The 17,980-nt window shown below is 34.6% G+C and overlaps 1 protein-coding gene across 10 annotated transcripts in view; it reads right to left on the minus strand.

Annotated features, from left to right (window-relative positions):
• Positions 1–17,980, minus strand: part of ATRX (ATRX chromatin remodeler) — a 209,824-nt gene that overhangs the window by 31,599 nt on the left and 160,245 nt on the right. For all 10 annotated transcript variants that reach the window (XM_020285095.2, XM_012755339.3, XM_012755333.3 and 7 more), the window contains 2 exons: positions 3,623–3,800; positions 2,076–2,270 (listed from right to left, as the gene is read on the minus strand). In XM_020285095.2, coding sequence (XP_020140684.2) covers positions 2,076–2,270; positions 3,623–3,800 — 373 coding nt within the window. The remainder of the gene's footprint in view (positions 1–2,075; positions 2,271–3,622; positions 3,801–17,980) is intronic.

A 17,980-nucleotide genomic window follows, 5' to 3' on the forward strand; every position in this document is an offset into this window, starting at 1 on the left:
TAAATAGATGAATAAACAATTATTTTCCTCTGGTGGGCAATGTGTTAGAGCAGAAATAACAGAATTTATAGTGATGAAATCTGAATTACAGTACTGATTCAACAAATAAATTACTGACTTTGGCCCTGATATGTCATTTACTCTTTCTGAGACTCATGTTTTCATCTGTAGAATAGGAGTAATGATATTATTTACCATACCAACCCGAAAAGCTATTCCACTGATCAAATGAGGTAACATGAAAATACCTCAAAATTTCTAAGTACTATAGTTTTTAAGTAAAAATTCATTTAAATTTAGAGCTACATTTCCATAATTTTTTGACATACATAATGCTATAATGTATTCAACTTGGTAAGTTTGAAGAAAAGTATATACCCACAAAACCATAACCACAATCAATGCCATAAACATATCTATCACCTCTAACAATGTCCTCCCACCTTTATTATTATTTTGTGATAAGAACACTTAACATAAGATCTATCCTCTTAGTACATTTTTAACCACTTCAGGACTGCGCTCACCGGCCACGAAACCTTGCCCACACCCGGCACTCACAGTCCGCATGATAGTTTGTGCTGTGTGTGCATTGACAACGAATCTGTTTTGCTCTTGTGTGATGAGAAAAGCTTTAAAGCACTGAAAGCTTGTTTTACTTTGCAGGCAGCTTTACTTGTAATGTAAATCAGAATAGGTACCATATACATATATGTTTTCATTACGTTATTTTTTTTTTTTTTTTTTTTTTTTTTTAGAAGTTCACCATGGAAGGTAGTCATTACGTTATTTTTAAATGTTCACAATTTTATTTTGATAAATGAAAAATTAGAAAAGTCATATCACAGCTGTCGGCTAAAGTCACTGTGTGTGTTCATCTGTGGCTGTCGACTATAGTTGACGCTGGTACAGAACTGGTTAAGTATACAACACAATATTATTAACACTAGGCACTATGCTATACAGTAGATCTCTAGGACTAAATTATCTTGCCTAACTGAAATTTTGTGCCCTTTGACCAATACCTCCTCATTTCCCACTCTCCTCACCCCTGATAAATAATCATTCTACTCCTGGCTTCTATGAGTTTGAGTATTTTAGATTCCTCATACAAATGGGATCACATAGTATTTGTCTCTCTGTGTTTGGCTCATTTTACTTAGCATAATGCCCCCCAGGTTCACGCATGTTATTGCAAATGGCAGGATTTCCTTTTTCTAAGGCTGAATAATATTCCATTGTATTTATATACCATATTTTCTTTATCCATTCTTCTCCTAATGGACATTTATGTTGCTTCCATGTCTTAGCTATTGTGAATAATGACCACAATGAATATGGGAGTTCAGATATCTCTTCAAGATCCTGATTTCAATTCCTTTGGATATACACCCAGAAGTGAAATTGCTGGGATCACATCGTCGTAGTTCTATTTTTAATTTTGCAAAGAACCTCTACATTGTTTTCAATAGTGAGTGTACCAATTTATATTCCTAACAAGAACACACAAAAATTCCCTTTTCTCCACATCCTCACCAACACTTGGTATCTCTTTTTAAATAATAACCATCCTAACAAGTGTGAAGTGATATCTCATGGTGGTTTTGATTGGCATTTCCCAGATGATTAGTGACATTGAGCAACTTTTTATATACCTGTTGGACACTGGCTGATTCTTAATTGCTTTCTGACAGAAAAGAATGTTAAAAAAGAGACAGTTTAGTTTTATATAGAATTATTTAAATTGTATATGCCTGCTCTCTACTGGAGGTTTATTAAAAGAGGATAGTTTATTAAACTATACTATTTCCTTTAAGGTTTCTACTTGGAGACCTTTTTCTGGAAGGCTAAACTTTTTATTTGGCACAGAATACACTATCTTTCTGTGGTTGTTATATGAAGAACTAATCAAGCCCCCTTTCATTTATAATTATCTAGACAAAATTTATTAAATACAATTTTCTCTTTGAAAAGTTCTGAAATACAGCCTTGATCAGATGACTAACTTTCATAGCAGTAGTAAAATTTTCTTCATCCATGTTTTTTTTTAAAGCTAATAATCTAAATATGTTTACCTTTGGCAGCATGGGAGTATCCCTCTTCTTCTTCTTTTCTGAATTAGGGTCATCTAATAAGTCTGGCTCAAAAGTATAAAGTTCAGTAAGCTCATTCATAGTAAAATGACGCTCAACCTGTTGCTGATCAACGACTCGAAAAGACAGTGACTGTTTAGTTACTTGCCGATCATAAATCTTATCTTCCATGGTTCCCTTTGTAAAAAGAAGGAACAATGTACAAATAAAATTTATAAACATGAAACTTAATCAAGGAGAAACATAGTTACTGGTTAATATGTAATGGTAAAACTTCATGGTAATATATATACATAAAGAAAAATTCATTAGCAAAGTTGCTTAATTCATGAAAGATTTCAACTTTCGGCACAGTTTAACATGACAAATTAAGAAAATTAAATCAATGATAATAATTCTATACTATCTGACCAAAATGCATTCTTATGTTACTTTACTTTATATATTTCTACACTTGGTGGAAGGAGGAGAGCAGGCAGATAACCAGCACAAACAGAAAAAAAAGGGGCACACAAAATAAAAATTTAGATGGCTATTGAAGCTACAATGCAAGAAAGCAGTTTAATTTCTTTTTCAATATCATATAAGTTATCAACCATTGCTATAAACTGCCTTTATAGCATGTCTTACTTTCTATAATTTCAAGACAGAAAACTAATATAAAGTTCTATATCCATTACATATAAACTACATTACATTAAATGTATATTAAATATAATGTATTATAGATTATACATTAGAATATAAAGAAACTCTAAATTTAAATAATAGGAAAGAGTTTAGAATAAGGTTGTCAATCATATTAGGTACTAAAGAAGATCAAATAAGCAAGGATTTGCCAGTAAAACCCAGCTTCTGATTGAGAAACTCAGATTTGGAGGCAGGTGGAGAGTGGTAGCACCTGCTCCCAAAGCAGATGTACCAGTTAAAAAGGCAATTTGATCCTATAAACTTGCATTACCTTGAAATGTATTCGCTTCTTTGATTTCATTAATACTTATTTTTCTCAAATTTGAGTTTATGTTTTTTAAGACCTGAGTTTATATTTAAAGAAGAAACTTTAATATTTTTGCCTAGAAAAGTATTAAATATTCTTTGTAGTGAGTCTGTTATTTTTACCCACATTTTTCAAATTAAGAGAATATCTTGTGGCCACTGAAAAACAATGATCATCTGACTTTTTCATCCATAAGCAAATCAGATTTATTAACAGTTATTTGGCTTTTCTATCTTTGTTAATAGATGAACTAAAAATGTTTGACTTTCCTGAACTAGCAAAAAAATATCAAATTTGTTTATTCATGTAAAACAATTTCAACCTGAGAAAGCTGACATTACAGAAATTGACAAATTACAAAACAGAAAATCATGAGAGATGCCAAAATTGACTTCTGCTGCCTCATGTATAGGATTGATAGTTTCAACTTCGTTTGCCTCTCTGTAATACACGCATGTTCCACACCTTTAAAATATTATCAGTTTCATCCAGTCTTTCAATATGAAAAAGAAAATATAAATTATAAACCTACCTGAGCTAAGAACCTATATACATAAACAGGCTTAGTCTGTCCAAAGCGATAAACTCTGAATATACTCTGGATGTCATAAGATGGATTCCAAGAAGCATCAAATATAATTACTCGATTAGCCGCTACCAGATTAATTCCTAGAGATCCTGCTTTGGTGGAAATAATAAACAATCGCCCCCTGAAAGTGAAAATATAGAATAAATGTTTTAGTAATGAGTGATTTACAGATATTTCAATTATTATACGACTTTTTGATCTGTAGACAGTTTTTTGAACAATCAGTTCAGAGAATTTGTTTCTTACTTACTGAAGAAAACAAGACATTACTCTAAGGAATCAGGTTGATGATTTACATTCCCAGGGAGAAGTGCTAGAAAATGAAATAGTCTGATTAAAGAATAAAGATGAAATGAAAATCATATGTTTACAATGTAGTCAAGGTTTTATTTACAGATTGCTGAGTAAATTTAGAAAATGTCTGTGTAACTTGAAAGCCCATTCTGTACTGGGTACTATTAGGGGCACTAAGTACATCAAAATGAAGAGCAGTGTTCAAGGAACTGAGTACAATAGGGGTGACTCATATGCAAACATTTATAAAAGAGTGCAATGAATGTAAGGAGAGAAGTTAGACAGATTCACAGTACTAAGGCAGGTAAAATGGGAGCAAGAAGACAGGAAGGATGTACCTAAGGAAAAAAAAAACTGATGTGTTGGGACACAAAGATTTATAATATTTTTATGGGAGAACTGGGGATAAATTAGAAATAGGTACATAGAAAACTAAGCAAATGGTAAAAACAAATCAATACTTTAGCAAAAATAAACAGGTGCACAAAAAAGGAAAAGTAATCACAGTATTTTAAATGGCTTAAGAATATTTACATAGTCACAATAGAGCAAACACACCAAATTCATTTAGGCAAATATTATACAAAATTATGTTGAGAAAATGAATAAGGAAAGGCATGCATGTGCTTGTGGGTAAACTGCCACTTTAGACTATAGAAAGGTTATACAAGGTCTGTCCGGAAAGTATCCAGCCATTGTTAATATAAGGAGAACAGTTTGTGTGACATTGATGTAACCTGGCAGCCAAGAAGAGTGGACTGTAATGTGCATGTGTGAACAATGACAACTTCACTATACTAATAAATGGGGCACTAGATGCTGTTGAGTGAGCCTGTGTATTGTGTGGCCATCACATTCTAAATGACTGAGTGGGTAGAGCAACGAATCTCCATCAAATTTTGCGTTAAGCTTGAACACTGCCCTGCAGAAACTATTCAGATGATTCAGAAGGCTTTCGGGGATGATGCAATGAGTGTAACGCAAACAAAAGTGTGGCAAAAGCACTTCAAAGATGGTTGAGAATCTGTTGAAAGTGATCCATATTCTGGAAGGCCTGCAACAACAGAACACCTGAGAATGTTGAAAATGTATGGGCTGCAATCAACTAAGATTAGTGACAGACAGTGCAAGAACTAGAAGCTGATCTGGGGATTCCAAAAACAACTGCGTGTGAAATTTTGATGCAGGATCTTGGCACAGGATCATGGCAAAATACGTTCCGTAGCTTCTGCTACCAGAGCAGAAGGAACATCATGCTGCATTTGCTAATGACTTGCTTCAAACCGCTACCAATGAACCAGATATCCTCAAGAAGATCATAACTGGAGATAAACCGTGGGTCTATGGCTATGATCCAGAAACAAGGCCCAGTCGTCCCAATGGAAGTCACCTGGTTCTCCACGCCTGATGAAGGCGCAGAAAAGTTGCAGCAAGATCAAGACCATGTTAACTGGATCTTTTGATTGGGAAGGTGTTGTCCATCACAAGTTCACTCCTCCAGGCCAAACAATTAATAAGGAGTACTACCTCAATGTTCTTCATTGGTTGAGAGATGCAATGCGATGAAAACAGCCACAGCTATGGGTAACTGTTGATTGGCAGCTTCACCACAACGCGCCTGCCCATGCATCATGTCTCGTGCAGAGTTTCTAGGTGAAATATCAAATCACCCAGGTGAACCAGCCCCCCTACAGCCCAGATTTGGCACCCTGCAACTTCTGGCTTTTCCCAAAACTAAAATCACCTTTGAAAGGGAAGAGATTTCAGACCGTCGATTCAGGAAAATACAACGAGGCAACTGGTGGTGTTTCCAACAAAGGATTTTGCAGTGTTTTGAACAGTGGAAAAGATGCTGGGAGAACTGTGTGAGGTCCCAAGGTGCCTACTTTGAAGGGAACTGAGGCATCACTGTCCTATGTCTTGTATCTTCTTCAATAAATGTCTCCATTTGTCATATTACATGGCTGGATACTTTCCGGACAGATCTCTTAAGTAAGTAAATACAGAAGAAATGCCAAGAGTTGAAATTGGTTACTTCTAAAAAGTAGAAATCATGGGTAGAAAGAGGTTGGTCACAGGACTGCTTTTTATTTGAGGCCTTGTAAAACTATTTGGTTTTTTAGAACTATGTAAGTATATTACTTTGATGTTAATAAAAATTTAATTTGAAAAAGATTATATATAACATTTTTGGAAAATATAAACAAGTCTAAAAAAAAATTACTCAGTTCCACTCCCCAGAAACAATCTCCATTCAAATAATGATACATTTCATGTAGCTTTCTTCTTTTCTCAGTATCTACTTTTTGGGTTTTACACATCAAGATAACATCTGTACATACAGTTTATATTATGAGCATTTCCTCGAATTTCTTGGTAAACATCATTCTTAGTAGCTGCATTATATTTCACTGTATAATTATACAATATTAGTTAATTTATTGTTCACAACTTATATTAGAATAAGAAAATCCCTGGAATATAATAAGCTCTCAACAATCACCGTAAAATGCCTTTATACCAAACCTTATTTTCTTTCAAGAGAGAAAATTAAAGGCAAATGCCGTGCCTGTTATGTTTATGGCATTATATACTAGAGTGCAAAGAAACTCTAAATTTGGGGAAAGAGTTTACAATTTAGTTTACTAATCAATACTAAAGAAAAACCCGGTACAAAATGAACAGAGATACTAAATTCATATTTTATGTCAAGGTGGAGCTACCACACATTTAGGAATACAACTCCAGAAATTATCACAATAGTTGACCAATTTTCCAGAAAATACATTCATCACAGTGTTATTTATAATAATAGCATACAGTTGAAAACAAAAAATATGTAATAACATAGGGAACTAAATTATTCTCTGGCTATGTTACCATTAAAAATCCAAAATACTGGCCAGGCATGGTGGCTTATGCCTGTAATCCTAGCACTCTGGGAGGTCGAGGCGGAAGGATTGCTTCAGGTAAGGAGTTTGAGACCAGCCTGAGCAAGAGCGAGAACCAGTCTCTACTAAAAATAGAAAGAAATTAGCCAGACAACTAAAAATATATAGAAAAAATTAGCCAGGCATGGTGGCACATGCCTGTAGTCCCAGCTCCTTGGGAGACTGAGGCAGGAGGATCACTTGAGCCCAGGAATTTGAGGTTGCTGTGAGCTAGGCTGATGCCACAGCATTCTAGCCCGGCCAACAGAGTGAGACTGTCTCAAAAAAAAAAAAAAATCCAAAATATTATGTTATGTAGGGAAAAAAGCAAAAATAGAGCCTTATTAAATATAATTGTATTAAAACATATACATACATTGTTAACAATGTTTATCTCTGGTCAGTGGGATTATAATGACTATTTTCTTTTTATACTTACCTATAATATATTCATTACAGAGAACAAACAGTGGTTTAATTAGTGGACACATTTAAAGATTTAAGGGCAAATGCTACTCCAAAATTATTCAAGTTATTTAACATCTATTCCACATAAGCAAAAGATGACATAGAGCCATACAAAAGGATCAAGCACATAGAATGGTATAAACTACGTAGGTTAAAACATATACATACATACATGCACATATCCACGTACACACACCCACCCCTTACAGAGAACTTCAAAACTCATTCACTAATGAAGAGTTGAATTTGTTTAATAAGCATGTTTATCAAATTGCTAATGCTTCTCAAACACTGAGCTAAGCTGATAATACAAAAGATGAAAAAAATATTTGGTCATGGCAATAAAGGAGACCACCACCTACAATCAACAAACATACCAACAATTGTAAAGCAATATAATATAATTTGCAATAATAGAGCTATTTAATAGGTGTAGATGTGCTCGACAACACATTTTGACTTTGAAAAGCATACAAGTAGGAAGCAAACCTGTTTAACTCCCCCTAAAAGAAAAACAAAGTGTTAATAGCTGAATTGGTATTAAGAATTGATTTTATATCAGGGAAATGCAAATTAAAACCACAATGAGATATCACCTTACCCCTGTCAGAATGCTCATTACTAAAAAGTCAAAAAACAACAAATGTTGGCACGGATGTGATGAAAAGGGAATGCTTATACATTGCTAGTAGGAATGCAAATTAGTACATTCTTTATGGAAAACGGTATGGAAATTCCCCAAAGAACTAAAAGTAGACCTGTCATTCGATCCAGCAATGCTACCACTGGGTATCTACCCAAAGGAAGAGAAGTCATTATATCAAAAATACACCTGCACTTATATGTTTATCACAGCACAATTCATAGCTGCAAAGATATGAAATCCACCTAAGTTCCCATCAACTGATGAGTGGATAAAGAAAATATGATCTATATATAAACCATGGAATACTACTCAGCCATAAAAAGAATGACACAATGTCTTTTGCAGCAACTTGGATGGAACTAGAGGCCATTATCCTAAGTGAAGTAACTCAGCAACAGAAGCACATATACTGCATGTACTCACAAGTAGGAGATAAACGATGGGTGTACGGACCACACTGTATATGGAGTGGTATAATGGACACTGGAGACTCAGTGGTGGTGAGAGCGGGAGGAGGGTAAGGGATCCAAAATTACCTATCAGGTACAATGTACACTGTTTGGGTGATGGGTACACTAAAACCCTGACTTTACCACTATACAAACCATCCATGTAACAAAAAACTACATATACTCCCTAAACCTATTAAAATAATTAAAAAGTGCATTTTAAACACACACACACAAAAGAATTGATTTTAACTAATTAACTTGTAGTATTATTCAGTCTGGAATATGTAAGTCAACACTGAGATAAACTAACCAGGATATTTTAAAATTTTTTTAATACTAAGCATCAGTATTAAAGTATATACTCAAAACAAACACAATTAAAATGTGAACCATTATTTGTATAGTGCTCCTATAAACCTTCTTGTACATGTTTTTGGTAAAAGCACTTCTGTTAGGTACATATTCAAGCGTGGAATTGCTTAGCCATAGAGTATGTATATGGCACCATTAAACTGAACAAATATTTCTCCAAAGTAGTTATTCCAAATTACATTCCATTAGCAGTGTGTGATAGTTCCAGTTGCTCCAGATCTTGACAAATCATGGTACTATCTTTTTTCTTTTATTATAATCTTTTCAATATAGTTTAAGGTTCACAAGAATTTGCAATAGTAGTTTAGAAAGTTCCCATGTATCTTTCTTCCAGCTTCCCCCAATGGTAACTTACAATAACTTATACAACTACAGTACACTGTCAAAACCAGGAAATTGATATTGGTATGAACTCGGGTCCAGAGCTCATTTGGATTTCATCAGTTTTTGTTTGGAGTATAAGTTCTATGAAATTTTATCATGTATGTAGAATCGTGTAACCATTGCCACATGCAGGATATAAAACTATTCCATTATCACCAAAAAAAAAAAAAAAAAAACAAAAAACTTCCTTGTGTTATCCCTTAGTATTTACACCCATCCCCTAATCTTAAACCCTGGCAAGAACTGATCTGCTCTCCAACATCACAATCTTATCATATCAAGAATTCTATATGAGACTGGATGCGGTACCTCATGCCTATAATCTTAGCACTCTGGGAGGCCAATGCAGGAGGATTGCTTGAGCTCAGGAGTTCAAGTCCAGCCTGAGCAACAGGGAAACCTTGTCTTTACAAAATATAGAAAAATTAGCTAGGCGTGGTAGCAACGCGCCTGTAGTCCCAGATACTCGGGAGGCTGAGGCAGGAGGATGGCTTGAGCCCAGGAGTTTGAGGTTGCAGTGAGCTATGAAGACACCACTGCAACTGTAGCCCAGGCAACAGAGCAAGACTCTGTCTCTCCCCCCGCGTCCCCCCCCCAAAAAAAAAATTAAAAAAAAAGAATGCTATATGAATGGAATGATACAGCATGTAACTTTTTGAGACAGGCATTTTTCACTCAGCATAATTCCCTTAAGATCCTTCCAAGTTGTGTGGATCAATATCAATATTTCACTTGTTTTTATTGCTGAGCAGTATTCCATTATGTGGATATACCATGATTTGTTTATCCATTCACATCTTAAAGAACATTTGAGTTGTTTCCAGTTTGGGGCTATTACAAATAAAGCTGCTATAAACACTCGTGTGTAAGTTTCTGTGTGAAAATGTTTTCATTTCCATGAGATACATTTCCAAGAGCATAATGGCAGGGTTATATGATAAACATATGTTTAGTTTTATTTTTTAAAATAAACTGTCAAATTGTTCTCCAGAGTAGCTGTATTATTTTACATTCCTACTAGTAATGTAGGCCAGATCATTCCTCTGCATCCTCACCAGCATTTGACATTGTCACTATTTTTTAGTTTAGCTATTCGGATAGGTGTAAAGGGATAACTCATGGTTTTAAATTACATTGTCCTAAAGGCTAATGATGTTAAACATCTTTTCATATGCTTACTTGCCATACATACACCCTCTTCAGTGAAATGTCAGTTCAAATTTTTTGCCTGTTTTCTAACTAGGTTGCTTCCTTTCTGAGAATTATTTGTACATTCTGGATATGAGTCCTTCGTCTTTTTCTTTCCTTTTCCTTTCTTTTTTTAAGAGACAGGGTCTCACTCTGTCACCCAGGCTGGAATACAATGGTGTAATCATAGTTCACTACAGCCTCGAACTCCTGGGCTCCAGAGATCCTCCTCCTGCCACAGTCTCCCAAGTAATTCTGACTACATACATGCGCCACCAAGCCTACTTTGTCTTTTCCTTTTCTTAACAGGGTCTTTCACACACAAAAGTTTTTAATTTTATTGATATTTTCTTTAATGGATTATTTGCCTTTGGCATCATGACTAAGAACTGTTTGACTAATCCTAGTTCTGGAAGATTTTCTTTTATGTTGTCTTACACAAGTATAATAGTTTCACATTTGGATTTATGATCTGTTTTGACTTGGTTTTTTGAATAGGGGTAAGGGTTACGTCAAGGTTCGTTTTGGGTCTATGAAAGTCCAACTGTTCCAATACCATTTTTTGAAAAGACTATCCTCTCTATTGAATCTCTTTTGCACCTTTGTCAAAAACATTTTTAACTCGCATTTCTCTGATGATTAATGAAGATGAGCACCCTTTCATATGTTTATTGGCCATTTGTATATTATCTTTTGTGAAGTCCTTCCTGTTCAAGTTTTTTGTCCATCTTTTTATTGGATTGTCTGGTTTACCCTATTAATTTTCAAGAATTCATTATATATTCTGGATAAGAGTCCTTTCTAAATCTATATATTAGAACTAGCTTCTCCTACTTTGTAGCTTGCCCTTTCACTCTTAATGTGAAATGCCTTTTGTATTAGTCAGGGTTTCCCAGAGAAACAGAACCAACAGGAGTAAGAGTTGAGTGAGTGAGTTTGTGTGTATGAGTCGATTTATTATGGGACTTGGTTCACTGTGATTATGGAGGCCCATAAATCCTATAATCTGCTGTTGGCAAGCCGCAAAACTAGGGGAGTTAATGATATAAATCCTGGTCCCAGTCCAAAGGCCTGAGAACCAGGGGGGAGCAGTGGGGATAAGAGGGAGTTGGTATAAGTTGTGGTCTGAGTCTGAAGATGGAAGAACCAGGATTCTTAATCTTTAAGGGCAGGAGAAGATGCATGTCCCTGCTCAAATACAGAGAGCAAGTAAATTTGCCCTTCCTCTGCCTTTTTGTTCTATTCAGGCTCTCAATGGATTGGATCATGCCACCCATATTGATGAGGGCAATCTTCTTTACTCAATCTACTGATTAAAACGCCAATCTATTTCAGAAACACCCTCACAGACACATCCAGAAATGTTTTACCAGTTACCTGGGCATCCCTTAGCTCAGCCAAGTTGACACACAAAATTAACTACTACACATTTGGAGAATAGAAGTTCTTAATTTTAATAAAGCTCAACTTATCAATCTTTCCTTTTATGGTTAGTTCATTGTGTGTCCTGTTTATTCCATTTTTCTTACTGCAAGATGAGGAAAATAACCACAACCATTTAAGGACTATGACAAAAAAAAAAAGAATGAAAAACTTAAGGACTTTGACAAAAAGAAAAAAAAAATGAAAGAAATGACACAACCTGAAATGACGCAACAGATAGAAATTGAACGGAAAAAAAGGAGACTATATCAACAACAACAAAAAAATCTAACATTTTGGTCATCAGAGTCCTAAGGAGAGGAGAAAGATGGAGGGGCTGAAAAAGTATTTAAAGAAATGGCTGAAAATTACCAAAATTTAGCAAGAAACATAAACTTATAGGTTTAAGAACCTGAATGAACCACAAATAGGATACACTCAAAAGCCATGACAAAACACATCATAGGCATTTCTCTGAAAACTAAGATAAAGAAAAAAATCTTGAAAGAAGAGAGAATTCAAAGAGAGAAACACCTTATCTAAAGGGAAAAAATAATTTGAACAAACAGGTTTTTCATAAGAAACCATGGAAGCCAAAAGGAAGTGGCACAAATTTTTCGAGTGCTGAAAGAAAAGAACTGCCAACTCAAAGTTCTTTATCCAGCAAAAATGCCCTTTAAGAATGAAGGAGAAATCAAGAAATTCTCAAATGAAGGAACTCAGAGAATTTGTTGCCAGCAGACCTGCCCTAAAAGAATGGCTAAAGGAAGTTCTCTAAACACAAAGGAAATGATAGAAGTAATGCTGAAACACTAGGAAGGAAGAAGCAACAACGAAAAGAAAAAAAAAAGAGTAAAAGAGTGAATACAATACTTTCCTTCTGTTTGTGCTTTCTAAATTATGTTTAATGGTTAAGGAAAACATGATTACACTGACTGATATGGTTAAACACTTAAAATAGTTACATTATAAAAAGAGAACCTGGCCAGGCATGGTGGCATGCACCGGTAATTCCAGCTGGTCTGGAGACCCAAGCAGGAGAATGGCCTGAGCCCAGGAGTCTGAGGTTGTGGTGAGCTAGGATGACACCATTGCATTCTAGCCCGGGCAACAAAGCAAGACTGTCTCCCTGCCCCTGCACACCCCCCCCCCAAAAGGGAACTTAAGGGGGTAAGGTTTCTGCATGTTAATCAAACTGGTAAAATGATATCACCAGTAGACTGTAACAAGTTTATATTTACACACACACATACACACACATAATGTAATACTTAGAGTAACCTCTATGAAAGGCATAACAGGCGTCATATGCCACCCGCCTAGGACATTGATCCGGCCCACTGGGGTGTTTTTGCCACAGCTACCTGTCCTACTTAGCAGCCAACTTGTCCTGGGCCCACAGTGCACACTCTCCAATGGTCTGAGGGACAGTGAACTGGCTCCCTGTTTAAAAAGTTTGAGGACCCCTGGCATACAAAGAGAAACACTAAAAAACACTACAGATGAATCAAAAAAGATCAAAATAACCCACAGGAAGGGAGAAAAAAAGAAATAATAAACAAAAGAAAACAGAATGAAAGAACAAATTGAACAAAAAATATAATGGCATACTCAAGCCCTATATTCAATATATATGGACTATGCACACCATTTAAAAGAGATAAATGGAATGGGTGAAAAAGCATGACCCAACTATATGCTGTCTATAAGAAACTCACTTATAACAATACAGGTAAATATAACAATATAGGAGAGTTGAAAGTAAAAGAATGAAAAAATATATACCATATAAACATCAATCAAAATAAAACAGGAGTGGCTTATATTATTAATAGCATCATATAACATAGACTTCACAGCAAAGAAAATTATGAGAGACAGAGAGGGACATAGCAATCCTAAATGTGTATAAACTAAACAAAAGCTGAAAATATGAGAAGCAAAAACTGATGGAACTGATAGGAGAAACAGACAAATCCACAATTATAGTTGGAGGCTCCAACCTTCCTCTCTAAAAAATGAATAACCAACTAAAAAAAATCAGCAAGGATAAAGAAGATCAAAACAACCCCATCGAAGAACAAAATACTATCAACATTTACAGAACACTCTCCTTAGCAATAGCAGAATACACATTCTCTTCAAGGGCCTCTGTACCATATGCCAAGATACACAATATCTTGGGCCATAAAACAAAATGTAACAAATTAAAAAGAACTGAAATCATACAGAACATATTTTCTGAACATAATTAAAACACACTAGAAACCCATAACAGAAAAATAATAGAAATCTCCAGATGCTTGGAAATTAAGCAACATGTTATTAGCTATGTGTCAAAGAGGAAGTCTCAAAGGAAATAAAAAATATGCTGAACTGAATGAAAATATATCATAATTTGTATCATAGCTAAAGCAGTGCTGAAAGGGAAATTTATAACACTAAATGCTTACATTAGAAAAGAGGAAAAGTCTCAAATCAAATTGGTAATGTAAGCTTCTACTTTAAGAAAATAGAACAAGAACAAAATAAACCAAAAGCCAGATGAAATGAAAATAGAAAAAAAAATCAATGAAACAAAAAGCTGGTTATTTGAAAAGATGAATAAAATTGATATACCTCTAGCAAGACTGACAAAGAGAACACACAAATAACCAATATTAGGAATGAAACAGAGGCTATCACTATAGACCCTACAGATATCAAAAGGATAATAAGAGAATGTTATGAACAATTCTATACATAAATTTGAGATCAAGATGTAATGGACTAATTCCTCAAAAAGCACAAACTACTGTAAACCATTCAATATAAAATAAATTACAGGCCGGGCGCTGTGGCTCACGCCTGTAATCCTAGCTCTTGGGAGGCCGAGGCGGGCGGATTGCTCAAGGTCAGGAGTTCAAAACCAGCCTGAGCAAGAGCGAGACCCCGTCTCTACTATAAATAGAAAGAAATTAATTGGCCAACTGATATATATATATAAAAAATTAGCTGGGCATGGTGGCGCATGCCTGTAGTCCCAGCTACTCGGGAGGCTGAGGCAGAAGGATCACTCAAGCCCAGGAGTTTGAGGTTGCTGTGAGCTAGGCTGACGCCACGGCACTCACTCTAGCCTGGACAACAAAGTGAGACTCTGTCTCAAAAAAAAAAAAATAAAATAAAATAAAATAAATTACTTGAATAGTCCTAAAACTATTAAGGGAATTTAATTAGTGGTTTTAAAACTCTCAAAAAAGAAATCTCCAAGGCCAGAAAAGTTTCACTGGCAAATTTTACCAAACATTTAAGATTAACACAAATTCTACATAATCACTTTCAGAAAATAGAAGAGAGAATACTTCTCAACTCATTTTATGAGGTCAATATTATCCTGATACCAAAACCAGAGCAAGACAGTACAAAAACAATAAAATATGTATCACAACTCTCATGATTATCTCTCAACAAAATATTAGCAAATAGAACCCAGAACTATATAAGAAGAATTAAACACATAACCAAGGAAAGTTTATTCCAGGGATAAAAGACTGGTTAAATATTCAAAAATCAATCTATGTAACATGCCACATTAACTGGCTAAAGAAGAAAAAACAGATGATACTAAATGAGGCGGAAAGAGTATTTGACAAAATTAAACACCCATTCATAATAAAAACTCTCTGCAAATTAGGAAAAAGGGGAACTTCCTCAAATTGATAAAGAGTATCTACAAAAAAACCTACAGCTAACTTCATAGTTAATGAAGACTGAATGCTTGTCTCCTAAGATCAGAAAGAAGGCAAGTGATCTACTCTTAGCACTGCTACTCAACATATTACTAAAGTTCTAACCAGTACAATAAGGCAAGAGAAGGAAATAAATGTGATATAGATCAGAAAGGAAGAAATAAAACTATTCCTACTTTCAGAAAACATAATAATCTATGTGGAGAAAATCCCAAGGAAACTACAAAACAAACTCTTAGAACAACAAATGAAGTCGCAAGATCGCAGACAAAAGATCAAAACAAAAATCAATTGCATTTCTATATGTAAGCAATGAGCACATGGAAACCAAAATCACTTACAATCACTACAAGAAGGAGAAATACTTACATGTAAATCCAACAAGAGATATACAGGACTTGTATTCTGAAAACTACAAACACTGATGAAAGAAATCAAATAATGAAGAGATACCCATACTGTGTTCCCATACTGTTTTCTAAGATCAGAAGACTCAATATAGTAAAAATATCAATTCTCCACAAATAACAGATTTAATACATTTACTACTAAAATCTGTCTAAATTTTTTTTAGATATAGACAATATTATTCTAAAATTTATGTTGAAATTAGACTAGCTAAAACTATCCATAAAAAAGTAGAATAAAGTGAGAAGAATCAGTAAATGTGATATTAAGGCTTACTGTATAGCTATAGCAATCAAGGCTATGTGGTAATGAAAGAGGGACAGACATATGGATCAATGGAAAAGATAATGAACTGAGAAACAGCCTCACACAAGTATAGCCAACCGATTTTTCACGAAGGTACAAAAGCAATTCAATGAAGGAAGGATGGCTTTTTTTTTTTTATTTCAGCATACCATGGGGGATACATAGTTAGGTCCACACAAAAACCTAAATACAGTGTTCATAGCAATTTTATTTGTAATAGCCAAACCTAGACACAACTAAAATGTCCTGCAATAAGTGAATGGTTAAACAGCTGTGGTACATCCATACCATGGAATACTACTCTGTAATAAAAAGGAACAAACTATTGATACACATGACAACTTGAATGTAACTCAAGAGCATTTTGCTGAGTGAAAAAAGCCAACCTCAAAAGATCACATATATATTATGATACCATTTATATAAGTCTTGATATGACAAAATTATAGAGATGGAGTACAAATTAGTCATTGTCAGGGGTTAGGGATATTGATGAGGTTGATATTAAGGATGGATTTGACTATAAAAGGGCAGTATGAGAGGGATATTTGTGGTGATGAAATATTTCTGTATCTCGATTATGCACGTGATTAAAATGCACAGATACATACACACACTGAAACAGTATCAATTTCTTGGCTTTGATATTATACTATAGGTATGTAAGATCTAACCATTAGGGAAAATTAGGTGAAGGGTTCACAGGATCTCTCTGTATTATCTTTGCAAGTTAAGGAGAATCTATAATCATTTCTAAATAAAGACAAACAAATAAATAGAAACAAACAAACAAATAGAAAATAGTATTCACTTAACCAGGGCCCCTGAGACTACTGAAAACTACTTCCAGGTAACATAACACAACAAGGTTAAGTATGGTCATTATCTTAAGGTTTATCTTAATGTGTCCTTCAGATAACTTTAGTATAAACAAGGATTATATTTATAGCCTATTTTCTGAAAATTATTGAGTCATGAGAAGTTAGAATACATACAGACGTTTGTGGATTTAATCTGGATGGGTTCAGCTACCCAAGAGTAACCCTCCAAATCTGTAACATGTATACGCAGGTTAACATACCAAATCCAGCAATCTGAAGTCTGAAATGCTCTAATATCTGAAACTTGTTGAGCGCCAACATGATGCTCAAAGGAAATACTTGTTGGAGCATTCTGGATTTCATATTTTCTGATTTGGGATGCTCAACAGGTAAGAACATTCCAAAATTGCAAAAAATCTGACACCTGAAATACTTCTGCTCCCAAGCATTTCAGATAAGAGATACTCAACCTATAAGCATGAATTTGAATGAAATACTTTTTGGTATATATTTAGGGATGATTAATTCACTAGTGAGTAAGTCAAGCTGACAGCTCAGCACCTAAATTTCAATGTTGTTCCCTATTGGTCAAGTATGAATGTTATGGGACAGATCATATGCTATTGTGATATTTAAAATTTTGGTAAAGTGAGCAAGTCAAAGGTTTAGATTATGTTTAAAAAGTCAGAGTTACTGAATAAAATTACTTCTTCACAATCACACACAAATAATTTTTAAAAACAGGGCAAACAGAATATAAAATGTATTTATTCTGTAAACACTAATATAATCAATCACATATGTTTATAACTTAACTGTACTTAAACCATCCCTTTGTAAGCTTTCCTAAAACTATAGATTTTCAGTAACTATTAATCTTCC

This window comes from Microcebus murinus, chromosome X (genome assembly GCF_040939455.1).
Source record: "Microcebus murinus isolate Inina chromosome X, M.murinus_Inina_mat1.0, whole genome shotgun sequence".
NCBI classification, from domain to species: Eukaryota; Metazoa; Chordata; class Mammalia; order Primates; family Cheirogaleidae; genus Microcebus; species Microcebus murinus.